We start from the raw sequence: 27,629 nt of genomic DNA, 5'->3' as shown, positions 1-27,629 counted from the left end.
TACTTATATGCTAACCAAGTCACCTAGCTGAATCTCTTAAGCATGTGTACATTGCCAGGTCTCTTCTCTCCCTGTGTGTGGAGGGAGAAAACACCTTCTACATGCTGTGCGGAAATACGTCACCTTGTCTTGAGGCAGGAGATGTGTCAGCCCATTTGGTACTTATCAACTAGGATTTAGACCTTCATTCCCGAGGTGGAGCTGTAAAAGTAAAACTGTGCTGAGGAGTAACACAGCCACCTCTGCTGCAAGGGGATTCTTGAGTTGGCCTGTGAACAGAGGGCTGTGTCAAACTCCTTCCTCATGGTGGAAAGTCTTCATTTGTTATGGGGTCATCTTATTGCTTTTCTAGTTTCCCTTTCCTCTCCCTAGCTGCTCTTTGAAACTTTCTGCACTGCACAGCTGTTTGTTTAATGTTTAACTGTGAGTGTAAAAAATACAGTATTAAAAACAGCTGTTATGCTTGTCACTATGCACCTATGGTCTAATATTGCACTTCTGCCTTTGCTGTTAGAAGTCTGGTGACCAATTAGTTGAGCAAACAGGACTATCTCATTTTAGGATTGTTTAACCTGGAGACATACACGATGAGGGGGAAAGAAATGAGCGCACTCATGAGCATCTCCAGTTCCATATATTTAGCATGACCCTGCTTGGAGGGAAACAGGAAGGAGAACGGATTTGCTGGAGCTGCCTGTGCAGTGTGTTCCTACCCAGAGAACTGAAAAAGAGTTGCAAAATCTTTCTGCTGGATTTACTGTTGACTGGAGAAGGCTTAATGTGACAAGTGAGAGAACCTGCTTAGTTCCATGATTGCAATGATACAAGGGCTTCCAAAAAGAAAAGAGGTGTGGGGGAGAATACTGAGGGAATTCAGAGTGAATGACTCTTTTTCACAATTGTAATCTCTGTCAGTTGCTAATGGTTAATTTGCTGAACACACAAATGCCACTAATATTGTGCTGGTGGGTATTTCCTGTACAAAGTTCTGAGTGATGTAGGAATGTCCCATGAGGAAGACGACTGTTGGAGATAACAGAAGTTCTTCTTCCTAATCAGAGCTCGGGCCACCTAAATGTGTGATTTGGAAGATACATGGACTATCTTTAGAAAACCAAGTATCTCTCAGGAGAACAAGTCTTCAATTTCCCATTTGTAGGCAAAGCTGGTGCAATCCAGATACAGCTCTTGGACATTCATGCAGTGTGTCTTGGTTATGATGAGCCCAAAGGCTGAGCAGTGGGCGCACCTATACGATGAGCTCAAAAGCTGAGCAGTGGGCTGCACCTATTTTAGGAGAAAGAGTGGGTGATATTTTCCTCCTCCTCCTCCCTTGCCAGGACTAGGAACAGAGCCCCAATCTCAGTTCCCATATGGCCCAGCCTTACTGTAAGCTGTGATTGGCAGTAGATTGAGCTGTGGCTTCTCTTGAGCAGTCATGCCATGTGAGGATGTGTAGCCCTGAAGTAACTGTTTCCTATGTGGACTCTATCCGAGGGGTGATGAGTAAAAAAAAATTTACCTTCGGTGAATGAGTGAGAGAGGCTGTGTGCCACCATAGAGGCTTGCAGACATCATTACCTTTTCTTCTTTCATGAATGCTGTTGGGAAAACGTTGACTGACCTAAGGGAAGTAGAAGATCAACACTAGCAAGAAGTCATCTTCTGATGCCTTAAACTTTGTGACCCTCTAGGAGAGACCAAGTGCCTTTTCCAGCTCAAAGAGTGTGATGCATTTGGGTTCCTCTGTCCCCTAGTGAATGGGTCTCTTAGGTGTGGATGGCACTTGCATTGCTTTAGGCAAGGAGCCAGAACTGGAATTGACCCATACAATCCCTCTGGGATTGTGTGATGAGTCACTTCCTCAGACTAAAGCCATCTGTCTAGCTGCAGGGAAACTCCTTGATCTGCCACACAGGGCAACCTGGTTTAATAAGTGACAGTGATCAAATCTGTGTTTACTGTTCTGTGCTGCCTCAGGTGAGCATGTAGGTCCCACTCCAGCAGCACACGCTTATTGTAACAACTCTAGCAGCAATTTTTTTACCTCTTACTTCTTGGCTAATTTTGGGTTTTCATGTGTAGAAGTCTTCAGGTTGGAACTTAGCTACTCAAGTATTCCCTTGCTCTCCTGTAAGTCTTCTCCGTAATGTTAGTCTTGGCTCCAGCCCAAGTTTCAGCCCACAGCTACACCATGCATGCTGTAAATCTTTAGCCTCCTGTTTGGAGACGGCTGAACCTGAGCTATAGTGGGGGGAATGGGTTAGGTTCTCTCTTCCCTTAATGCTGAGTGGAAACCCACCCTATTAGCCACAAAGATGCAAGTAAAAACCAAATAAACTGAGGAAAATACAAATGTTTGAACAAGGAGATCTCCTAAGGTCAGTAGAGCTCCTGTTACTGCAGGATCTCCAGGGCCTGAACACTGTTGCTTTTTGGTTGCTGGCTCTAGTCTGTTCAACACAGAATACTGCAAGAGCCTCAGTATACCATTTCTGGAGCCTAATACTAGATTTCTTACAAGGCAGAAATGTAGGCACAATGTCAAATCGAGAAAAATCAAAGCAAGTAATAGTATATGGTATCTAAAGCCCATCAAGGTTCAACATAATACTTTTGAGATAAATTATATATACAAAAGTTATCTTTTTTTAAACAAAAAAACCCCACAACCCCAGGAGATGACAGCGTAGGCAATGTAGAGCACACAGCACTTAGTATGCTCTTGCTGCTTCTCAGTGGGGTCCCTTGGCCATTCATCACGCTGCCCAGAGTCATGCCAAAAGCTCTTGCTTACAGGAGAAAGCAAAAGTAAACTGAGAGAAATGATGTGGGAATCTGCTGAACACACGAGCTTGACTGTTCTCTGCAGCAGAAAATACAGTCTTAAAGGCTTTGGCTCTGACAAAAATGGGATGTCTGAATTCAAAGAATGGTTTGATATGTGGTGTTGCTTTGAGCTGGGGGGTGGGATCATGTGTCCACCTGAGATACCTTCAAACTTAAATTAATCTTTGTTTTTCTGTGATTTTGTTCTTTGTGGATTTCCCTCCCTAGAGGGGCAAAAGAGACTACATCTTGAAGGAGGCTATCAGTTTGCAGGCTTTAGAAAAAAAGCCTCAGAGGTCTGCTCTGGTTTCTTGCAGGGTGGCCTGCAGACCTTCAGATGGTGACTTCAGTGCTGGCAAGAATTTTATTTTTATTTCTAATGTGTAAGCTAATGCTGTCAAGCCTGATAACTGGTCATTGAAAAAAACACATCTCCTTTGAATTTGGATGTAATTGTGAATCTTAAAACGACTCTCTTCTCGTTGGGCTGTACTGTTGTTTAAAATCAAACCTGGTCAGGTTTTGTTGTTCCCCCTGTCGCCCCTCCCCATGCCCCAAGATGTTTAGATTAAAAAAGAAAAAATGTTCTGAATAAGAGTAACTTTGTCAAAAATGTCTTTCCTCAGTTTGAAATCTTTCCAAAAACAGCACAGCAATTTATAATACAAATATTTACATTGTAAGTGGAGGCTTTAATGTCCTTAAATAACTTGTGAGAAAGTTGTTGGGTAGGAAGGTATGCTTTTCCTATACAGACCTCATCTACTATTTCAGGGGATATTTAGGGAATGAAAGTGCAGTCTATAAAAGCTGTATTGCAAGGGTGTGCCATCTGCTCAGTTTGAGAATATATTTTAGTATGTTTGCATAAGCAAACGTTATTTTCTGCTGTGTATACTTAGAGGAACACAGAGGATTTCAGAAACAGATTTCCTTACATTCTTTATGCTGATGTTGTTCTTTGGGCATAGAAATAGCTACCTCAGTATGGTTTAAAACAGTTGAAGAATGCTTTTTTCTTTCTTTTTCTTTTTTTAAATAGTAAGAAAACATGTGGGACATGCAATTCAATCCACATCTGAAGTGTCACTGAGGTGAAGAACTTGAGAGCCAATGAAGAACCAGATATTTGTGTTGTGACAGTAATCCCTGGAGTTATTGCTGTGTGCTTGGGGCGGCAGCAAATTTGGGAAGGTTATAAAAACTCTTGTTTCACAGGTTGCCTTAGCCCAGAGTTCCAGTTGCTGTGGGCTAGGAAGACACTATTTGCGTAGTTTGTTCCTTAACTGGCTGTTCAAAAAATTATTTCTTTGTTTACTTTTAATGTCTTCCTGAAGTCTGAGGGTGGACTAAAACAGGTACCCATTTCATCCAGCATGGCAACTCCTAGTTTTCCTTTTTGGCTGTCCTGGAGACTCCCTAGTGACATTGGTTAGAGGACAAAATTTCAAAAAAGGAAAAAGATAAATATTAACATGCTTTGTATTCATTTTCCATTTATGCTGCACGGATACTGTTGCAAACAAGTGAACTCATGGGAATGACTGTAGCAGGCTTTAAGTCCACACAGCATATTTGCACAGAGTGGAACTTTTAAATGAAAAATATTAATCCTGGAACAATTATGGTAATGTGACCAAGGCTGTGCTTGACATACCCAGAGTCTGTCATTTAGTTATGCTGCTTTGGATATTTAATAGTCCTGGCAGAAATGCTGGAAGAAAACTGTGGGCCAAGGTTATTTGACAGATTGCTTTTGGCAGTTAAGACTTATTGACATTGGGGCACAAATTCAGACAGAGAAAGGCTGAAGGGGAATGCTCCTTTGAGGTCTGCTTTTTTTTGTTGTCTGACAGAAGTGGTACTCATATCTCATAAGAGAGGAGGAAAGAGGTTCTGTAATGCCGGTCACTGTCTTGTAACTATTTTCCTTTAGCATCTCATCTTCCCCCTATTGCATTGTCAATGGGAAGGAGCAGCCAAGTTTTGCGCTGACAGGTACATGCTTTATTCTCTGTCTCAATTGCTTTAGCCCATCTGGCCGAATCCTACTTCATGTAATTTCGGGATTTATATAAAAAGGAAGTACGTCTTTCTTGTGCAACAGCAGACAGCAGCAATTCGGTGGCTTTTGTAGACGTATCCTACGCTGAGACCTTCCATTGTAACTAGCAGCCTGTGTGTTTGCTTGCCGGATATGTTCCCCTGCCCACTGGCTTGGCTTGGTGCCTTACCAGGCCCACGACCAAGTGCTGTCGCAACGTGGACCAATAAACCCCAATGGTCTCGCAAGGAGCAGCTTGTGTGTGGGTGTGGCAGAGAACGTGGCGAAGCCCTGGTGTGATTTGAAGTTTTTGCTTAGCGTGAGATGGTGAAAAGGAATCCACGCTAGTGCTCTTGAAAACCTTTGCTTGCAGCTGAAACTGTTGTTGCAACCTCCTGCCTGCCCTTAAATTCACATCCCTGCAGTCTTAAGCTGATGTGTAATCTCTGTGGGAAATGCAGACTTATTAATCAGTCCAAGGACTCTTTCATGTCAACAAGAGTCTGGTTTATTTTTCTTAATGTTTGCAGCCATGTTGGTCCTCTTAAGCTGTGTGAATTTGGGACTGTCTCCTTCTGCCTGTTCCCATCTAGAGAATGGAATTCAGATGCACTTTCTCATTTCTTTCCTTTTTTTTTTTTCCCCTCCCCCTATCTCCGGGGTGGTGATAGAACTGAAGTACAAATATTTGTCTTTCCTGGTCTAACACGTTTTTATATAGTGCTGAGAGCTCTCTCTTTATTCAGCTGTCTAACTGCTCTGTCCACCTTGAAATGCAGAAAAAAGCTCAAGGTCAGTCATCTGAGAAACAAAACTGTCATGAGCTTGGCTAATGAATAGAGATGCACATGGCAGAGGCATTGCAATGGGAAGGAATGTGAGGAGCAGAAGTCTTTAAAGCAGTCCTGACCCTGCCTTAGCCTGGCAGTGCAGAAGGCATCAGCATAGTTATTGCCAACAAATGTTAGTGCAGAGCCTGGCTGTCAAAGGGAGTGATACATGAGGTTGTTTCCAAGATCCAGCCTGGACTGTCCCACCTCAGACCTAACTGCAGGTATCTGCAGGAGGTAAGGATTTCAGCTTGGAACATACAGATGAAACATAGCACTAGATTATAGTACCAATATAGACAGCCTTTTTGTGTGTGTGTGTGTACAAGGAAGGGGAAGGGAGAGGTGCAACTGGTGTTCCACAGTGCTGGAAACAGTCTGCTCCCAAATAAGTCCCTCAGTGGTGGTGGTACAGTATGACAGCAGCCTGGTTGACCCTCTTACTGCCCAGGCAAAACTACCTCCTCATCTCACCAATGCTAATTGAGTGGGTGTGGATGAAGAGTAGGCTCATAGTCCTTTGCTCTCGTGTGCGGGATTATTATTATTTTAAATAAAATCTGTGCTTTTTAGTTGGAGTCCCTCTTGTCTCTACATGCAACATAGGTAGGAATTTATTTCTGTGTTTGGAGGGAGGATTGTATGTGATGGGAGCAGTGATTCTGTAGCAGGGAGGGGTTCTTTCGTCAGAACTGCTTGTTCTTAAAATGAAATAATCTTTGGAAAGGTGTGGAGGAAGGATGATGTTTGAAGTAAATAAATAATCTTTTTTTCCTTCACCTCCCACTTTTTTTTTTTCTACTCTTCTAAAAATATGTTTTTCTGGGGATGAAGCCCTTGAGGCAAATGCCAAATACTGACTTTCAAAGGGAAAGATGGGGATACTAGCACTGGCTCAGTGAGGAATTCATTAAATCTGTTGCATGAAAATGGGCATATTGTCTACATCGAGGCAACAGAATCTAGAAGCAAAACATGAATTACAAGTTTGAGGTAGGTTACTTGGAACAAAGCCTAAAAAAGCACAAACATCAGTTCATAGGTGCTAAATTGTTATCCCTGTCCCTTACGACGCTTCTGCTAGACAGTTCACCCTGCCGGCAAAACTGCTTTCTCCAAGACACTAATTAGGGTTCCTTCCACTCTGGAGCACAAAATCAGAGAGTGTTTGACAGCAAATGAGAGAAGCTCTGCTTGCGGTTAAATGTTAATCCTCTCTTCACTTTCCTAAGTTTCCTCATAGTTGAACCTAGATGCTGCTGAACTTTGTTGCTCTGGTGTCCCTACGCCTATTTGCAAGTGGTGGGCAGGATCTGGAGGGACCATTAGTTGGGAACTTCTTGCACAGGTTTGGCCACTGGCAAATGCCACCTGTCTTATTGCTGTGTTTTGGAGGAATGGCTATTATGTCAGGCAGAGGCCCATCATCCAAACTTTGTGCTGCTGGGAGCTGCTGCTGTATCTCTGAGGCTTGTGAGGGGGAAAATGGAGCTGTATCCTGGAGCTGGGATCCGGCCCCTCCATGGGAAGTGCGGAGTCCCATAAGAGGCCCTGTGTTACTGTGGTGATGGTGGCAGGATAAATAACTAGATGGATTAGAATCTCAAATACCATCTGTCCAACTTCTTAATCACTCTGTTTGTTTTTGGTTTTGTTGGCTTTTTTTTTCCCCTTAAAATTTTATTATAAAGATTTTGATGGGTTAGGTGGTGTGGTGCTTCTGGTTATTCTTCCTAAGTTACTTAGGAAGTACTTCCTAAGCACTTAGGAAGTGCTCTTCCTAAGTCCTAAGACTTCCTAAGTCTTCCATAGACCAGATCAGAGGTATTCACTGCACGTGAACTGTTAATATATTGAGGTGAAATATAGAGTACACTGGAATCTTCTTAATGAGCTGCTCTGTAAATGTTGCTTCTGATGTTCCTCTCTGGCTGAAGCACCTATTTGAATGTGGCTTGAGAAGCAGCTTTGCCTGTGGAGAGTGCAGAGAGGAATGCAAATGTAATGGAATCACACCTGTGAGCCCATACATAGGCCAGAGGTGGTCCTGCCTTGATGCAGCTGGATGCTGCCCTGGATACTATCAGACCTAAGAGAACTCAAGGGGTCTGAATGTGGGCTTTTATGGGAACAGGGCAGAGGAGCTCTAACCAGCTGTTACAGGGAGCAAGTGCAGAACACTCAACACAGGGAAGGTGAAGAGAAGTCATGTGCAGTGGTAATATAGCATACACCAGTTTTCATGTGGGTAAGAAATGAGAGTAAGTGCTTAGGTTTTAAAGAATATTGAGTCTTGAGACTCTTGCTTCCATGCTAATCCTATTTCTTACTAGTATAGCATGAGCAATATTATAAGATAATGGAAATGGCAGCAAAGCTGACTAAATGTTGTGAATGATGAATGCTCAATTCAGTTATATGGAGAGAGGGAAACCAAATGAGAGATCTAACTGCTGAATCACAGCGGAGGGAAGGGATCTTCTCTCCATTCTCAGGCTTTTCCCTATCAAAGTGCTAATCACCAAAGTTCATGTTTCCCTTCCCTTGCCCTCCTCTGGGACATATGGGAAACAGTTTTTGTTTTGTTTTACTATGATGGTGGTCAAACACCATAACAGATTGTCCAGAGAGGTTATGGAGTCTCCACCCATGGAGATATCCAAAATGCAATGGGCTCTAGGTGACCCTGCTTGAGCAGTGGGGTTGGACTAGATGATCTCTAGAGGTCTCTTCCAACATCAACCATTCTGGGATTCTGTGATTTATAGCAATGTTCTTCTGAGAGTGCTGTATGGTTGAGCTTTATACCATGGTAGGCACCAAACATGTAAGTGGCCTGCACCTCTGCCTTTGTGGTGAAGAGGTACCACAGGGGTGGTGATTAAACCTTTCTTGTAGTAGGGTGTGGGCTGTATGATTTGCCTTTTGATGCTGGCCTAAATGCGGAGCAGAAGTTCTAGTCCTGAATGTTTGTTCTGTGGCAACTGTTGCTCTTGATACCACCAGGAAAATGCTGCAGCCCTTCTCTGGCATAAGGGTACGAGAGGCACAGGTAAGCCATGCACTTAGTATCCTGTCAGACTCATTTTGCACAAGCTTTGGTCTTCAGGATCAAAGATTAGGCTAGATGGAGGTGTCATCTTGGGGAGCTCAGTTCCACTAATTTTATAATAACCTTGGGATCAGTAATTCATGTAATCGCATGAACAAAATTACTTTGAGATCTGCTTGTGAAGACTGAAGCTTTGAGGACTGCCAGAGTTTGAAAAACAGGCTAGGGTCTCCAGGTGAGATATCAGCAGAGCATCAAAGAGGAGACAGAGGAAAAAGATTACAGATCTGTCATTTGGGGAGCAGAAGTGTTGTTGGACAACTGCTGGAAAAAGTCAGAGGGATGTGACTTGGAGGCAGGGAAAGGGGAATGCACCCCAAGTACTGCAAATGAGACAGCTTCTTGGCCACTGCAGCAAGAGGGTGACAGAGCTGTGTGCCATGAGCTGCAGGCTTTATAACACTATCCCTCTTAACCTGGTGTTTCTGAAGGTCATCCCTGGATAGAAAGAGGGAGCAGATCCCAGGTCTTGAATGTCTCAGTCACTTTTCATCCTTGGTTGAGCTGCAAATGAGTTGCTGGAGGCCCTCTGCCTCTTTTTCTACACTTGAGCCTCAGCATCTGTAAAACAGAGATGTGTGCTGCTGTGAGCATATAGCATATCACTGCAAAACCAGGAGGCCTTTCAGTAGTTGTATATTAACTGTATGGGGGAAGCTAAAACATGCAAGAGCCTCTGGTTACCTGAGCTGGCTCTGCAGGCTCCTGGAGTGGCAGTTGCCACAGCAGCAAGTCTTTCTGAAAATAGATCATCAGTCCTTAACAGAATGAATTAATCTTGGCATTGCTTATTGTTAGTCAAGTAAACATCTAATAGCCTTGGATTCATAGGCAGGTTTGGTTTTTTTTCTTCAGCTCCCCCACCACTTCCCACCTCCTTTTTCCTTAAAGGAAACTTGACTGCTCTTAGACTACTAGGGCATCTAATCTGTAAGAGCCTTGAGATATCAAAAAAAACCCCAAAAAATATGGTCAGTGCTTTCATCTATAGCCTAAGGAGAGAGAAGGAAATACACGTGTTGACAGCTAAGAGAAGGCAATTTGTAACCCTGTGCACATAAGGGCAGTAGCTCTCGCTCAGGACATTCCAGCTACCCTAGGTGAGGAGCAGGCAGGAGCTCAAACTGGGATGTGGAGTGGCAGCAGAAGGCCTGTGTTGCATAGGACTTTCACTGGATCCAGCTTGCAAAACTTTTCAGCTGCATTATTGAACCTACAGCCATGGTCTTAACTAGCTTTCCTTTAGCAGGAAATGAAAATGCTAAATCTTTTGCTAGGTTCAGCAATTAACATTAAGGCTAGCAGGAGGGTGTCAGGGTAAAAATGTGTGTGAATGGACTGCTAATGAGTCACTGTATGAGAAGTTTAACTCTTGGGCTTGTCCAGGAAGCTCTTACAGAGGTGGCTTTGTCTTGTAGAACAAGGGAGGTGAGTTATGCCCTACAAAGATGCCTTGGGCAGTTGCAAAGCTGCAGAGGTTTCACACTTGGAGTTCTGTGTCCAATTCTGGTCTCCCCAGTACAAGAAATGTATGGGCTTACTGGAGTGAGTCCAGTGCAGGGCCATAAAGATGATTAAGGGACTGGAGCAGGGATTTCATCAATGTGTATAAATACCTGGTGGGATCGAATAAAGAGGCAGCAACCAGGTTCTTCTCAGTGATGCCCAGTGACAGGATAAGAGGCAATGGGCACAAACTGAAACACAAGAAATTTCATCTGAACACAGGAAAAGAATATATAATTTTTTTTTTTCTTTGAGGGCAGTCAAAAACTGGAACAAGTTACCGGAGAGGTTCTGGAGTCTCCATCTGTGGAAATATCCAGAACCTGACTGAGGTCTGAGCAACCAGCTCCGAGCAGGGGCCTTGAACTAGGTGGTCTCAAGAGGTTGCTTCCAACCACAACAATTTTGTGACTCTGAAAACAAACCTATTTCTGGGCTTTCTAGAATGGAAGATGAAGAAATATATAGCACAATGAAAGTAAGAGCTACTTTCTGTGGGAAATGCAGTCAAATTCAGATGCTGCATGAGGGGAAGGCTGTTGGGCAGTGACTCCTCACAGTTGTAGCTTGTCTCCTTTCTGCCCAAGTGCTTTTTTCTATCCACTGGTCCCATGTGAATTCTTCCCTATTGCTGCATAAAATGAGACTCAACATGGTATAAATTTCACCAATGTGAAGCAGGCTGTCCAGAAAGAGTCTTGGAGGGGTTATAAGGTGGCAATGGTGGAAGCTTCCAAACCTGAGGACACAGAAGTGAGTCTTCCATTATCTAATGGCTGATTTATTTGTCAGCAAAGATTTGAAAGGATTTCAGCCTTTATGTGCTCCTTAGAAAACATCATCTGTGGGGAAGAAGCAGAGATGCCAAGAAGTAAATGGACAAGGGATGTCAAGTGGACCTAGGAAATGTAACAGGCCTGTAAACTGGGGGTGGAGGATCTAGTCTCCTTATGGAGACGAATCAATACTTGGAGCCCTGAAGACCTCGCTTGCCATCACTGTCATTTATTGGATTAGTTGAAATAAATGTCGCATGCCAGATGATTGCCAAAACCTTGAAAGTTTATCAAATTGTGTGGGTAGGAATTCAAACAGTGCTGAAATTGAAGGTATCGTTTGCTGCCTCCCTTCCAGAGCGATCCCAGTTCCTTACACGTAAGATGTGTCTTGGTCCTGCTTTCACTCTCCTCATCCCTGCTTCTAGCAAGCCAACGTAGAATATATGTTCATGTGTGAGCTTTGAAGGGTGTGGGTTCTTCTAGGCTACCATGTGTTGAGTCCTCCCTGGTAGCTCAGATTTTTTGTCCCACCTAATAGTGCAGCTTTGTTTCCTGAAGAACCTTCTAGTGCTGTTTTAGAAGGTGATGGCACAGCTTAAATGACCCTTAACAAAACAAACAAACAAACAAAAAACAAACACCACAAAACCACAAACAAAACTTTTAGTTGTTTTTTTTAACTTCTTGTATATCTTCTCCCCTCCACTTCAGTACAACAGGTCAGTTATCCTGGTTCAAGTTACTTTGAAAAGCATAAGGTGGAAGGGAGAACACTTTAGTTTGAATAATGTTTTGGAATAAAGGTGTGATGGTCCTGATCTTGATACTTTCTGCTTCTAAGTAAACAACACTTTCTGTAGTGTTGTTGCCTGCATCCTTGACCTCTGGGAGCGGATATTCCCTGTAGTCCTAGACTAAGCCCCTTTTAGCCCTATTTCAGTGAATGGTAGTTGAGTTAGAGCAGCCTGAAGGGAAGCCATCAGCTCAGCTGGTGTGAGGTGTAAGAGGGAGGACTTTGTAGAGTAGGGTAGATGGTTGGACTCGATGATCCCAAGGGTCTCTTCCCACCTAGATGATTCTATGATTCTATGTGGTAGAGGTACAAAGGGTGAGGATGGGATGCTTATGTTCTGTTAGGCATTGCAAGCTACTATCTCCTGCAAGGACAGGAATTGCCATTTCAAATTGAATTCTTAACAGAGGTTCCCAAGGAAAAGAGACTCCAAAACTTGCCTGTCCTCTTTGGATTTACAGGCCTGCCCTATCTGGCAGTGAGTTATGCCACACAGGCGCTTGCTGCTCCCAGGTTCTGGGCTGCATTGGCAGGACCTGATGTAGGAGTCGAGACTGGGATGTAGGCATAGCATGGTTACAAAGTCTTGTCCTCTGCTGGGATTTATAGTGTGTGAGGTGGAGTCTGAGTGGAAATATTTCAGCTGCTGCCCTGCTCCCTTAGCCCAGTCTGGTTTAGTGGGGAGGGAGGTCAACTTAATAGCGCTGCAGCATGTGTAGCACAGGTACATCTGTAAACCAGCATAATTCCAGCCACAAACTCCCAGCTGCTGTCCCAATGAGCAGCCTCACTGGCTGAGTGATCTCGTTCACCCAAAGGCATGCTTGGGATTACATCTCCATAAGGCTCCAGCCCTTACTGCTATGTATTCCCAACTCCTGAAGCAGGTGAGGGCTGTTTTCTCATCTCTGTTTGAATAGGAGCTGTATGAAAGCAGTAGGTGGTGGTCATTTTTCTCTGCCCTTGTGATACTTTGCTCATTTGTGAAGCAGGGCATGTTCCCTGTCTCTGATGCAGGGCTCCACAAGGCAGGCGAGGATCTTGCAAAGCTCCCTTCGTGGAAAGAATGCAATGACAAACTTCAATACCTTGCAAACATCATTGGAGGAAAAAATCCTTCGCTTTTGCACACTTGGAGACCTCTGCTTTGTCTGGTGTATATTAAGAAAACACTTCCTTACATAATATGTAGAAGTGTTTAGTGATGTGGTCTTCCCATGGTATTCCCCCTCTCTTCATATGAAAGTCTAGGCATTCCGCAGATTGGCCCAACAGACACTTAAGAACACATAAAATGTCTAGTGAAGGTCTCAGACTATGAAATCCTGATATTAAAAATAGTTTTCATCCTTGTGTTAGCAGTGTTGTCTGCTTATGAAAGAGTATTTGATTAGATGGCTATGGCTCCTCAAATAATATGCTATAGAATGCAGGTAGTGTGTATTCTTACCTGTGTAAGCCAAACAGCATGAGAAAATAGTAAACCTGGAGAATACACTGTGGCACTGGAGATAAATGACTTGCTGCATATCCACTGTAATGCAATAGTGGGAAAAGCTGGGATTTTTTAGGGGCTTCAGGTTAAATAAAATAATTAGTCTTACTGTATCTTAATAGATATCAAAAGCTATACCTATTTTGTAACAAAGGTACAGTGCTCTCGTGTTTTGTAGGATACCTCAGAGCAGGGTTTTTTTGGCTGACTTTTTCTAAACAGCCTGTGAATTTCTGCTTGTGTTTTTCCTCTTAGAATCAATATTGAAAATGCTTACTTTGCTGAAAGGGAAGATCCAAGGGAAGCTCCTCAGTTGTATTCAGTTCTCAGTTGTTCAATCTAAACCTACCCTGTTGGAGCTTGAAGCCATTTCCTCTCGTCCTGTCACTAATTACCTGTGAGAAGAGACCAGCACCAACCTCTCTACAGTGTCCTTTCAAGTAGTTGTAGAGAGTGATAAGGTCTCCCCTCAGCCTCCTCTCCAACTTAACTTTTGCTTTTGTGTCTAAAGCCTAGGCAAACTATTAAAGTAGTACTCTTTTTTAAAAATACCACTTAAATGAGTATATATTTCAAACATCCATTGCATTTCTTAAATTGAGAATTTAGAAGTAGAGATGCAACTTTCTAAGTCTTCCAATGAATGCAAATGAATTGTACTAATTTAAAGTAAACCTATCTGTAACGTATGTGTAACCTGTGTAGTTTCTGTATTCATGAATTCAGTACAGAAGAGAATTTCCCAATATCCAGCTTGTATTTATGAGTAGTTGAGGATGCATAACCCATTTGCTGTGAGTCTGACGTGAGCTCCCTGTTACACTATGCTGATACACCCAGCTCTGGAGGGTTCACAGGCTGGTGTCCAGCCAAAGGTGGTGTACATCACCTATGGAGATGGGCTTGCTTTAACTGTTTCATGGGCAAAAAGCTGCTGGACAGGTAGCTGGAATGTGTCCTTTTTGTGATGACAGTTGGTTTCCCCATGGATGGGAATGGCTACATGTGCTTGCAGGACCCTGGCTTGAACATTCTCTCTTCATGCTCTTTGGATTTGTTTTTTTTGTTCAGTTCCAATGCCACTTCATTTGGGTTCCTGTTCCTTGTCACGGTGACTACAGCAAACACCTACAAACAAGCAGTAGCTTGTTCAGCCCAATCCCTGCATTTCCCAGTTATACCAACGTGTGCTGGCTCGGCTCCTCCAGCCGAGCAAGGAAGCCACAGAGTAACCTTCCAATTCATTCTGGTGGCGGTGGCCTATTGTGTTAATAGGCTTGAGGTGTTACCTGTGAGTCTTGCTTTGTGATAGTGTTTTTCTTAACTTGATTTTAGCACCCTACTGTGAAACTTATTTGGGAACAAAATTGCATATGTAGCTTTTTGTGGTCAGAAGGAAAAGCTGGAGGGCATGCCAAAAGTGTATTGCAAAGTTATAGAACCCTGAAGGCAACAGAAAAAGATTCCAGTGTTTGCCCTTCTGTTTCAAAGGGGTTTTAATTAAATTATGTATGAAGTTTTGTGCTGAAGACTATTTTTTTTTAGGAATTGGTGGCTGTAGCCTCTATACTATGGTGATGATGGCAGGAAAGTTCATAATGATTATGGCTTTCAAGAAGGTGTTTTGTTCCACTAAACTAAACTCCATGTGAGCATAGAATCACTAAACAAGAATACATAGGAAATTTTCTTTTAGACTTGTGATGGCAGATGCAAGCCCTTTTTCTGAACCTGGTGTCCTCAGTGTAAGCACAAGTTTCCATCTTAGGTAGATGCCCTTCTGTTAACTTGTTAACTCTGTATGTTTTTTCAGAAGGTGGCATTCCCTTATACATTTACTTTTCTTGGAAGGTATAAAGTGGAGATATCTGTGAAAAGTCTTTCACTGATCTAGTGAGAGTCCATTTTTAAGCTCACCACATCTTGAAAAAAGTAAATGTATACGTCTTATCTACTTAATATGCTTTCATCAGTTAAAGGCCTCTGAGATGTATTGTCTCTTTTGATGAGTTATGCATTCTCATAATCTGTTTTCTTGAACAATGCATGCAGCTCTGGAGAGGGAGCTGAAGAGATGTTCTTTTCAAATGGAAATGGTACCATTCCCATTTGGTGAAGGCAAACTGCTTGTTTGCTTCTCAAAGCAAATAGTAAACTCAGGGCCTTCTACTCCACAGCTGTCCTACCTCTGCAGCTGTGTGGTGGCCAGATAATGTAAGGAGAAACTTCAGTTGCTGATGTAGTGGGCTGCATTAAAACCTTTGCTCCCAAACCAAAGCAGTCTTCCTTGGCCGGTTGAGGGCAGTCATTAGTGTATTCCTGTTTAGTTAGGTGGGGTATATACTGGTTATGGTTATCTCGGTATCATTACAGCAGAATCAGGTGCTAGCTGCTAACCTGCTTTTTCATCCCTAACTATTAATGTCATCTTCAGTCACCTTTGTAACTTTCCCAGTGATGTTAATTGGGTTGGGTGTATGAGAGTCCAAGCGAGAAAATTCTCAGTTCTGGCCTTGGGTCTGTTTTGCGTGTATTTGCTTAATTTTATAACAGAAGTTACTCAGGTTGCTCCCGATTGGGTAAGTGGAAGCTACTGAACTTTCTTCCTCTTCTGTATACTGCATTTGTGTACTGTGTCTTACCTGACAGTCACCTCTGACCTGGGGACAGGACTGTGATTCTGGATTAGGTCTAAATAACTAGTCTGGTGACAAATGCTGCTGATCTCCCTGTGGACATTGTCAGCATCTAGGTCAGACCAAGGAAGGGGGCAGCCTTCTCTTGTTCTCTCTTTTGTCTTGTTCTTTGTCTTCAGCTAACACTTATCTATACCCTCCTTTCTCTGCCCACAGGTAGATGCAGTGCGGGTATATGTGAACAGCAGCTCTGAGAACCTCCGATATCCCGTCCTCTTTGTAGTTCGCCAGCAGAAGGGAGTGCTGTCCTGGCAGGTCCCGCTCATTTTTCGAGGCCTGTAAGTACTGAAGTCTCTTCCTGTAACACACTTGTCTGCCAGCTGTATCCATCATCAGCCTTCCTCAAGTCCTAGATCTTACTGCTTGTGCAGACTGCAGGGCTTGGTTGCAAATCATACTTGCTCACTGTCAGCCGAACATAAGACCACCAGGATTTGGTAGGTAACCTTTTACTTGGAAGCCTGCTCTTGTCTCTTGGTTCCTCAAATAAGTACATGGAGTACCAGGAGGCTTGTCTGCTGAGGATCAGCCTGTGTCACTAACTGGTAGTGGATCTACCACGTGGCATTGTTGTAATTTCTGCAGTTGCTTTACAGCGTGTGCAAGCAGTTCCTGGGCTCTAGTTTGGAGCAGGCTTTGAACAAGGTCTCAAAAGAGCACCCTAACTGGTGTGTTACAGTGCACTTGGGAAATAAGGGCTCTCCTCTGTTTCTCACCTCAGGTACACTTAAGTTGAGTCCATCCTGGGTGGTGGTGGTTGTTTTGGGGATGCATTTTTTTGTGAAAGTGATGTTGCTGTGCAGCTTCAGCAACCTCTGAGCTAATTAGGCTGTGAATACTGAGACTTTGCAGATACTTTAGACCATCTGAGACACGAGGCTTCATCCTATGACAGAAATCCTGGCACCAGGCAGTAGATACTCTGCAGTGTCTTGCCTCATCCAGGGGACAATTACAGCAGTCACTGTTCTGGGATGTTGTTGCATGTTCTGCCTCCAGCAAATAGCAGATGTGTGACATCTGCAGATGGCACAGGCAGCCTTGAGGGAAATAAAATGCTGGTGGTGGTCAGTCCCTTGTGCAGACCACAAGAGGCAACAGAGGTGGGGTTTAAGCTGTGAATAAAATACTGAATGGTCTTGGCCTTTCAGATTAGTATTTCAGTTACGCAAGCAGGGGAAAAAGAATGTCATTCTTCAAACTGCTGAATAACTTTTTAACTGCTATCTCTTTCTCTTCCATCCAACTTTCCCTTCCCTCCTTCCCCTGGCTGTTGTAGCTATCAGAGGACCTACAGTTACCAAGAAGTGAGTCGGACCCTTTGTCCCTCTGAGCCAGCACCTGAGACAGGACGCTCTGACCAGATTATATTTGTAGACGTCGCTTCCATGGCACCATTTAATATCGCATATGAGCTGCTAGTCACCAGGCTCCAGAACTTCCAACTTGAGTAAGCTGGGCTGTGAGAATACAAATGTAACTTCTTCATGTATCTGTTTTACAGGGATTTGGTCCATCTGCCTAGTCTTCCCTTCTTTTTTCTTCTCAAGAACAAATAAAGAGATTATGTTTTTCATAGAATAGTTTGGGTTGGAAGGGACCTCTAAAGTTCATCTAGTCTGACTTTCCCTGCAATAAGCAGGGATGTTTTCAACTAGATCAGGTTGGACAGAGCTCTGAGAAACCTGACTTTGAATATTTCCAGGAATGGGGCATCTGCCACCTTTTTGGGCAAAGTGTTCCAGTGTCTCACCACCCTCATTGTAAATAATTTCTTCCTTATATCTAGTCTGAATCTACCCTCTTTTAGTTTAAAGCCATTACCCATTTTCTTTTGCTTAATCTGAAGGTATTTTGTGTGCATTCCAACTCTGACATTCTGGCATTTCTTTTCTAGGACCAACCAGCCCTTTAACTTCACTGCCAGCCCTTCCCAGCCTCAGGTAAGGGGGAGTCCTGTGTAGCATTGCTTGTGTGTCTTGCCCCATCCAAATGGTTGATGTGATCCTTTGTTAAAGATAGCAAAAGCCATATATGTCTAGCTTGTTTCCCTCTTAGGATGCAGGAAATGTCCTTACTGTGGGATTTTCTGTGGATATTCAGAAGAGGTTACAGTCCCTCAGCTGATCTAGGGGCTGTTTGGGTCCTCTTGCAAAGCAATTAAGCGAACCAAAAACCATGGCCAGAACAAATCAATGGTATCTGCAGTCCAGGAAATTCCAGAAATGTACAGGAGTCCAGAGGCTATTGGACTGCTACACTTCATGGGAAATGAGAGAGTGCACCAACATCTTGTTCCAGCCAGCACTAGTTCAGTTGCTCTAGTGTGACTAGCCAAGATGCGGTCTTTACTGGAGAAAAATAAGTACGTAAATAAATAAGCTGTAAAGGTACAACAGAACTCGGGCTGTTATTCCTTGCTCAGGGCAGCAAGTCAAGTTGCGAGGTGAAAAATTAAATGCCTGGTAAGTCTGGTTATTAGTTCAGAAGAGAGCACACATGTACAGCACATTCAGCTGAGCAGCCTTGTTTAGAGCCCTGCAGATACTACAAGTCCTGTCTTGAATGAAAATGCTGTTGGCAGTAACTATGGTGATACAGAAGCTCATAGAGCTGGGAAGGGATGTAATATACCCAGGCTGTCTGGTAACTCCATTTTTTTTGTTGCTATCACTGTTAGTAACACCACTTAATTTTAGGTTTCCTATTACCAGGAATCCCAGCTAACATTTTTTGCTGTCAAATGTCTTAAGCTGGTTTGCAGACACATGCAGTATTTTGTACTATAGAAGCATAGGGAATGGTGGTGCCTCTTTATAAACCCTCCTTTCTTAGGATCTTACCATTTTGATGTAGACTGTTTAGGATCTGGCCTGGAATTTATTTTGTGACTTTGGTCTGTTATATGTCACAGTTAAGAATATGAGATTGGTAACTTTTAATTATAGGCCAGATGTAGCAAGTAGAAGATGAGAGATTCTTAATGGGTATAATGCTGAGGCTTTTGTAAATCAAAGTATTAAGTAGTCCAGGGGACAGGAGAGGAAAAAAAAAGGCAATTCAAAAGCTAGCTGTGTTGGAATAAATCGAAGGCTGGAAAAAGACAAGCATAACGACTGAAGGACTGACTGGCAAAAGCTAGCTGTGTTGGAATAAATCGAAGGCTGGAAAAAGACAAGCATAACGACTGAAGGAGTTGTCCTTCAGAACCCAGCTCATGCCTGAAGGCAGAAGGAGAAATTAGATAACACTCGTATAGGTCAGGAGTGTTGCCTGGATGTGTTTATACCACTTGTAGTCTGTGCAGGAGAGAACTGTAGGTCTTGATGCCCCTTATGTCAATTCTGTACTCTGGTAAAAGCGTGACTTAAAGAAAATTATAGAAGGGTCCTCATGGGCAACTTCCTCAAGGTCAAAGCTTTCCAAGGGTAGTACACCTGGGAAACCAAGGAGCTCAGACTGCCAGCACCCTTGCTTGGCTGAGATAAAACTTGCTCTGTTGAAGAAACCTGCTTGGTGAGTTTTCAGTTTGTAAGGACTCGCGGTTGGGGCCAGCACTCCCTCAGCAGTGACGGGACCCTGCTTAGAGGGGGGGGATGGGAATAAATGCTTTAGTAAAAATGGACAAACTTGGAAAAAGTCTGGTGATTTCTTACTTATCCCTGCCTTTCCAACTGGGGGCTCTTCTTCTTGGGAAGGGGATGGGCGAAGGGAAATCTGAAACAGCTGGCCCTTGTTCAGCACTAAGCTCTGTGTGACATAAAGGGAGCTCACCAGTTTGGAATGGCTCAGGTTACATATTCAGAGCAGGAGCTTCAGTGATTTCCTGCCCTGTGGGCTCTGCCTGTCCCAGAGCAGCAGTGCTGCCAGGTGACCATGAGGAAGGGAGGAAGGTGGCTGGTAGCAGTCCTCAGCCTTCTGTCTCCTCGCCTGTGCGGTGAGGTGCCCATCAGCCCCTCATGGTAGCTCTGACTGTGAGCCTGAGTTCTTAGGGTCTGGGCCTCAAGTAGGATGATGGGAGCCCTGCAACAAGCAGGCACAGAAATGCTACTTCTCCAGCAACTGGCAGATGTAGTACATCAAACTTTTACTGGAAAAATATGCAAATAATGATGTTGCCTGGGACATCTTTTGCCCAAATCTGAAAAGGCCCTTTCTGGGACAGGGAAGGGCATTTCCTGACCCCACAGACTGTCCTCTGGGTCTGCTCAAATCATGGAAGCACAAGAAACACTATTCCTTGCCTGCAGAGGAAAAGTAGGAACATTAGCAGATGTTAGTCTCTCCCAATTTTTTTCAGAGCTATAGGTGAATTATTTTCAAAGCTGAAGTGAGAAGTGAAAATCCCCATTACCCTTTGCCCTCAAAATGAAACAAAACCAAAAAACCTAAATCCTACAACTAATATCAGGCATTTATTTATTAAACTCTTGACAGAGTTTCAACCATTTGACCTAATACTTCCCACAGTCTGTCTTTGCAACAACCCATTTGAGATAAACTCCATAATGTGTTCCATATATAAAGTACAGCCAGCAGTCTGGAAACATCTGGAAATTGCTCATAGCAATATAAAATGGAGTAGGGTATGAAATGAAGTCACTTTATCTTGATCAGGTGGAAAAAAGCTTAAGGTGAACAGAAGCTATGCTGTATCTTGCGTGTTGAAGATGTCTGTGTCTAACAGTGTGCTATGCAAGGGGGAAGAGTTGTCTGTACATATTTTATCTGCTCTTCTGTAGTGTAAGATCCTAAGATTTGAAATCTGGATTTTTATGAAAGCCCTCCACATCCAGCCCAGAAGCCCAGCTTGATACTGTACAGATACCTTAGGGAGACTAAAGCTACTGTCAGGGATGACTTCTGGACCATAACTCTCAGTACTCTGCTTTCTCCTCAGTATTTTCTGTACAAGTTTCCTCAGGATGTCGATTCGGTCATTATTAAAGTGGTGTCTGATGCAGTCTACCCATGCTCAGTTGTCTCCGTCCAGGATATTGTGGTAAGTCTGAGCAGAGAAGGGTAAGGAGTTACTGCTGGAGCTTTGTGTCCTTCTGTGAGGGGCTCTCTGTCCCAACAAAGAGAGAACCCCTAATAAGGACTTCATCCTAGTGTGGTGCTGGTAAAGGGAGCCCCTGAAAGAGGAATGAAAATCTTCTGGCAAGGAGGCAAAGACAGAGATGCTGAGTTCAAGCAGCTCATACAGGGATTTTTTCTTGCAAGTAGGTGAACAAGCTGTTCCCCTCCAGCCTGTCCATAGGGCATTTTTTGTGTTCCCTTCATGCAGTTTAATACCCTGATGCCTTTGTGAAATGGGTCTGTCTCTGCAGAGTGGTGTTGGATGGCATGCTGGTGCCTGAGGAAGGGGGCAGTGCTGTTCCCTTGACTCTTCCCTGGCTCAGGGCAGCATGGGAACGTCTGATTTCCAGACATGTGATCTCTCCTTTCCAATTTGATTTCCTCTCTAGCCTATTCCTTGTTCCCTTTCCTGGGAAGGGGACAACAGCTGTTCCCTTCCATGGAGGTTGGGTGTTTCTTCCAGCTGGGAAATAGCTCCTCCTTTCCCACCTCCCTTAGTGATGCAGGGACATGCAGTGTGGGAGCAGCAAGATGGTGACAGAGGTGCAAGATGCCTTGACTGCTGCCTGTGAAGTTCTGGCTGTCACCTTTTAATACTTGGGGTGAGGAGAGAAATGGGTGACATCAACTCCTGCCCATATCCCTATGTTTGAATGGTAGAAGAGCAGGAGGGGAGACTGACAAGTGAATTTCCAACCTGTCAGGTACTAAGAGTAGTGGGAAAGACTAAGATGAGGACAAGCACTTGGCATATAGTACAGCACATAAAGCATGTCACACAGCCAGTGTATAGCTGAGTGCATGCACTGCCCTGTGGGAATAGTGGAGCGATGACTGTGGCTGAATCCTCTTCTGGGATTAAACTGCAGCCTCTTGTGAAGACTGCTGAGATCAGTGATTGCAGGCTGCAAGTGATGTCTTCAGAGCAGCTTTTCTGGGTTCTGAATGGGTGCTCGTTGTTTTGTTCCTTTTGGCAACCCAAGCAGGGCCTTTTTCTGCTGCCCTGCACTGTCTGTTCTCCTGCTGGCTCTCTACAAAATTAGTTAGGATTTTGTGCCTGGTTTAATCCTTGGTTGTGTCTGTTTTAGTGCCCAGTGTATGACTTGGACCATAATGTGGAGTTCAATGGTGTTTACCAGTCTATGACAAAGCAGGCAGCTATAACAGTACAGGTGAGATGCTGACTATTTTTTTCTTTTGTCTCGGGGTTTAGAGGTGTGTGGGTTGGTTTGTTTTTCTCTTCCAACCTGCCCTTTCCCCCCAGTGGCTTGTCTTGTGCATGGCTATGATCATTTGTTTTTATTAGATAAGCTGACATAAGTAGAAGAGGAGATGTTACCATTTACCACAAAACCTTGCTTATGTTTGCTTAGGCAGGTGTGTTATACCTTAGGTGCTGAGGCTCTAGATCAGAGTGGCTGCAGCCAGGTGTCTTCTCTTTGAACCTTAGCTCTTCTATCACCGGGTGGTGGTAATAGGGCCTTATAATCAAAACTTATGTGGGTGGCTTGCACAAAATAAATGAATGCTTTAGCATTGGTTTCCTTGTTCTGGGGTACTGCTGTACTGCATTCTGATGAACTCACTGAGTTTATTGTCAGCAAGGATGTGGAGCAACCCCAAACACCAAACTCTGTCCAGAACAAGCAGATCTCTGTAAAGCTAGTGACTCTGTAGCAACAAAAACCTGATCTCTGGCCCTGTGGAAATCATCATCATCTGCTTTGCATTGGAAGGAGAGGTTGCTTTGCTTCTCATGGATTCTGTCATCTTCTGTCCTCCCATGCAGAAAAAGGACTTCCCAGGGGAGCAGTTCTTCGTTGTATTTGTCATCAAGCCAGAGGATTATGCCTGTGGGGGTTCTATGCCTTCTTCCCTTCCTGGTAAGTTGTGCTGGGAGGCAGATTTGGTTGCAGCATCCAGATGGTGGAACAGCAGGAGTCCTTGGGAACCTTCCTGTAGAATGACACAGCATGGTCATAAATCTCTATCTTATCCAGGTAGTTGTGAGGAAGAACGAAATATAAACTTTTTATCATTGGGTAGGTTAAAATCTTGATCAACCCCGGAAATGGCTGACTAGTAAAATATCTGGCTTGCTGGGGTTATGTGCTCTTCTGAGGAGTCATTGGTGTCTTGGGAGATACTGGAGACACCCAAACAATACTGCTTACAGATTTTGGTGTGGTTTTCTTTTTATTTTTTTTTTCCCCCCTACTGCTCTATTTTCCTCCTACCTGCATGGAGACACAGATGGTAGTTCCTGCAGAGAGCACCTTCTCCAACTGTTACCTTGGGATCTATGACAATCTCATGACTTGGCAGGAGCAGAAGCAACTAGTGATTCTGGGGCAATAATTTTGAGAGACTTGTTCTAGTACCTTTCCCAGCCAGAAAACACTGTGTCTATCTCCTGGGCAGTGGTAAAAGCAAAGCTTCCACCACTCATGTGGTGGGTGAAACTGAAGTGGGTATGCAGCTCTCCTCACGACAGCTGGAGCCCATTTCAGATTAGGGCCATTCCTATCCTCAAAGCTGGATGGCTTTCTCCCTGTAGGAGAAGCAAGACCGCAACCAACAGATATAGTGGCCTCTCCCAGTTCCCACCCTGTAGAAGAATTGTCACCTTCCAGGTGCCTTTCTTTTACCCTAAAGCTGTCAGCAGAGCTGTACTGGCAGGGTGTGCTAAGCCCTGCTGAAACATAACAAGTTACTAGCATGACATCCTGCACGGGAGTGTTCTGCCAGCACAGTTTTGGCCAAAGGCAAAAATGGTGTCCCAGTATTTGCAGTGACAAACTGCCCTTTGGGGACTGATGAATAGGAGACAAGATGTTTGTGGGATTCGGGCATCCAGACTTGAGCAATGTGTGGAAGACTCAAGCTGGGATTTCTAGTCTGAAATTGGGTTGTGGATTGGAGGGAGGTGGGGGAAATACATGGAAAAGGCTGTACATTGACAAGTCTGAGAGGTTTAGAGCAAAACCTCAAACAGATCTTAGTGAAAAGGCAGATCCTGGTGTTATTGCAAGTGCAGAGACCTGAGATAGGGGCTAAAGATCGCTCATGTTTGATTGTTTTTACATTTGATGTACACTTTGTATCTCACAGGGAAATTCAACCGTACCTGGAACCTGCAACGGACGAAGAGCCTTCAAGTGACAATTGTGCCGTCTATTAAAAGTCAGTGTCTTTGTGCAGAGCAATGAAGCTTTATGGGGGGATTTGGCAGTTCTGTGTAGCAGGGTATGACTGGGCTGGCAGCCCTCTGATGGGGAGGTGCAGAAAGCACCATCATAAGAGGTAAAACCATCGCAGTCCTGGTTCCTTCCAGGAGATATTGTGTGGCACAGGGTGGTCTCATGGGCACACCATCTACCACTGGAGGTGAAGAAATGGGGGGGAAACGTTACAACAGATTCTGGCAGTTTATTTTGAAGGAAACCAATGGGTCTTGAAGGACTGTTTGGGGCTGGGCCAATACCCAGCCCAATTCCCAATACTAGATGGTATTGGGAAGAGCAAGACAGGAGCAATGGCTCTGAGAGGGACTGTCCCCGCTCTGAGTTGACTAATGTCGTCTTTTTCCTCAGAGTCTGTTTATGTCCAGGCCATGTTCTTCAGCTTCCTGAGTTTCCTCTCCTTTTACCTCGGCTCAGTGGTGGTTGCTTTTGTGCACTACATCAGGTGAGTCGAGGGGTTTTACAAGAACAGCCTTTCTGTTGTTTCTTCATTCTCTGAGATGTCATCTTCTCAGAGATGTGTCACCCTGCAGTGAATTCAGGGCAAGTGGGGCAGCAAGCATCTGAACAGAGCAGCCAAACAAGTCTGTGGGCTCCTACTGACCATCAGCCAGGATTTTTCTTCCTGGCCTGCCTTTTCTGCCCCAAATCTTGCTGCTTGGGCTTGTGTTGAAGGAAATATCTGCATCTGAGGTGAACTTGGGCACAGCTACCATGGCAGGTTGCTTTTGGGAGGGGGGTGGGATGGGAAGCAAAACTCTTCCCAGTTGCCTCAGGGTCCTCTATTACTTGCTGGAGGTGTTCTTGAAGTCAGAGCAGAACTGGAGTGCCAGGAAGGGGATAGCAACCTAAAATGGAGGTAAGATTTGCTCCTGTAGGGTGGGTTACTGGTAACACAGGATGATCACCTTGGTAGGGCAGCGGGCAAGTGCTCTTAAGGTGCTGGGGATGGTTGAGTTTGTTGGGATCCGTCACTGCTGCCTGTGTAGGCAGTGACAATGGTTAAGCAAATCCTTTGTCCAAACCATGGAAGCTTGAGAGTAGGGAGGCCCCTTCAACACTTTTCTGCCTTACTGGGCAAAGGTTGGCATGAGAAGAGCCATATAAAGCTTTAAGCAAATAGCAGGTTGGTTTTGTGGGAACCACACTTATCAGCCAACTCCCCAGACTGAACGTGGCAGAGTTTTCAGTTGCTTCAGAAGAGATCTTAAAGGTTTGGTGCTCTGAAACAAAACAGTCTCAAGATGGGAGCATGGCTTAACTTCAAGACACATCAATGAAACAACAATTCATTGGAATAATTAAATGAAATTACTTAAGTGTGTGTGCTCTTTTTGCTGTTATATTTTCTTTGTTGTGAGCATATGTTTGTTTTGTTTTCTTTTTCTTACCTGCCCCAGCTTGGCACCTGCATTGAAGGAGGTAGTGTTGGCTTCTTAAGCATTGTGCTGATGCATGCCACTAGCTCCTGCTGCTCTTTCAGTAGATTCTTATCCACTTGGTCTTTTGAGCAGGGGAGCTTGATTTAGGAAGGTTGTGTGAGAGTCTCTCCCAACATGCAGTGCAGGATGGGATGGTAACTGATGTCACGTAACTGATTGTCCTGCCTCTGGTGGATAACTGAGGAGTTAAAAAAAAATACCTCTGCTTTGGAAGCTGGAGGGGTGGACAGCAATCAGTCATTGCTGAGCCATGCCTAGTCCAAACAGTATTCTGTTTGTTTCTTTATTTTTATGGGGTTTTGTGTGCTTGTTTTTTAGAACTTGCCCTATGTTTATCTGTTGTTGTCCTAGATCATCCTGTCATGGCTAGGTGATGGGGTTTCTTGGCTATCTCATGAGTGCTGCCTGTTCTTTTTCAGAGTTCGAAGGAAGGCTTCAGCTGGGAGATTGAGTCCTGGGGATGGTAAGGTCTCTCTTCTATTGTGTGGCAGCTTTAAGTGAACAGCACAAGTCCCAGGCCAGGCAAGGGACAGGCTGTCAGTCAAGTACCTTCTGTCTCTTCAAGCCTTCTTCCCTGTATATGTACCACATAGTCTCCAGTGCTGATGAAAGATGTTGGAGCTTCCTCACAAGAACCTTGTTCTGACCCCTTGCCCTGAGGAGCTGGCTTTTAAAAGGGTGGAGGAAGGGCAAGCCCTGGCTAGGCCTGGCTACAGGCTAATGTTACTTCTGCCACGTCTGTTCATTTCTAAACAAGACACATTGAGTTTCAGTTCTTGTGCTTTAAGATTTCCTCTGCCTGGTTTAAGCATGGAGTCTCTATTTTCTAAATTTAATTTAAATTTTAGTTTGTTTATAACTTGCAGTTGCACACTACCAAGTGAATGAATGACTAATACAGTTAGGTTGTGGTGTTTGTGTTATTTACTTTGGTATTTGATTCAGTTTACTTTATGCTGCACCCATATTTCAACATACTGCAGATTTCTGCATTATAAAAGCATAGCTGCATCTAAAAGGCTATCAGTGAAAGATGGAAATTTTTGTCATGTGGATGGGCAGCACTGGGAGTTTCTGCTTTCTGGAGAAGTGTGGGAGGCTGGCTGTGTCATTTTGTTTAAATATTTAGTGCCTGCAAAGTAGTTCAAAGCATTGGTCTGAGGATAAAGACATCATCATTTGTACCCCTTTCCTGGGGAAAGGGAGGGTGTTATGTTTTGGCAGCACTGAAAGGTTATTGGTGTGTTCCCTTTTTTAACCTCCAGCTTCTTCAGTCCCTCCAGTCTGTTACATACCACCAGATAAGCACACTAGTGTAACTGAGCTATGCTTAAAGGATCAGCAGTGGAACTGACCCAAGCATTACTTGGGTTAATATTTCTGCTAAGGACCTGGGGGCATGTGGTTTCTCAGGAGCGGCTTCTTCAGGCACTGTGATCCACATAGGCATCCCTCTGTGTGGAATGTGTGTGAAAGGTGTTTTCTTCACAACCAAATGAATAGGGGACTGTAAAAATGTATTTTAAAACATTCTAATTTTAAGTCATTTGGGATGGGCCCTGCTGTGACACAACAGCAGATCTTAGGCCACTGGAGAAATGGGAAGGGCCTGTGTGTTCTGGAGTTTGGGGAAGATGAAGGAACCTGTCTGAAGCCCTGGAAGAGCTCCAAGGTTGTGACAAGGGATCACTGTCTAAGGCAAGGAGGCAGTCTCAGCTGGGTGAGACTGAAGCCCCAGACAGTGCTGCTGGTGCTGCACCTGAGGGTTCAAGTACTGAAGGC

At 44.1% G+C, this 27,629-nt stretch overlaps 1 protein-coding gene across 2 annotated transcripts in view; it reads left to right on the top strand.

Moving 5' to 3' along the window:
• SIDT1 (SID1 transmembrane family member 1) overlaps window positions 1-27,629 on the top strand; it is a 49,103-nt gene that overhangs the window by 3,749 nt on the left and 17,725 nt on the right. For both annotated transcript variants that reach the window (XM_014957176.1, XM_014957175.1), the window contains exons 2-10: window positions 16,241-16,362; window positions 17,364-17,534; window positions 17,982-18,027; window positions 20,985-21,086; window positions 22,252-22,335; window positions 22,953-23,046; window positions 24,275-24,346; window positions 24,757-24,850; window positions 26,267-26,310. In XM_014957176.1, coding sequence (XP_014812662.1) covers window positions 16,241-16,362; window positions 17,364-17,534; window positions 17,982-18,027; window positions 20,985-21,086; window positions 22,252-22,335; window positions 22,953-23,046; window positions 24,275-24,346; window positions 24,757-24,850; window positions 26,267-26,310 — 829 coding nt within the window. The remainder of the gene's footprint in view (window positions 1-16,240; window positions 16,363-17,363; window positions 17,535-17,981; window positions 18,028-20,984; window positions 21,087-22,251; window positions 22,336-22,952; window positions 23,047-24,274; window positions 24,347-24,756; window positions 24,851-26,266; window positions 26,311-27,629) is intronic.

The sequence above is a fragment of the Calidris pugnax genome, unplaced genomic scaffold (assembly GCF_001431845.1).
Source record: "Calidris pugnax isolate Ruff unplaced genomic scaffold, ASM143184v1 scaffold225, whole genome shotgun sequence".
NCBI lineage: Eukaryota > Metazoa > Chordata > Aves > Charadriiformes > Scolopacidae > Calidris > Calidris pugnax.
Note: the sequence above shows the minus strand (reverse complement) of the source record. Positions and strands in the feature narration are given on the sequence as shown.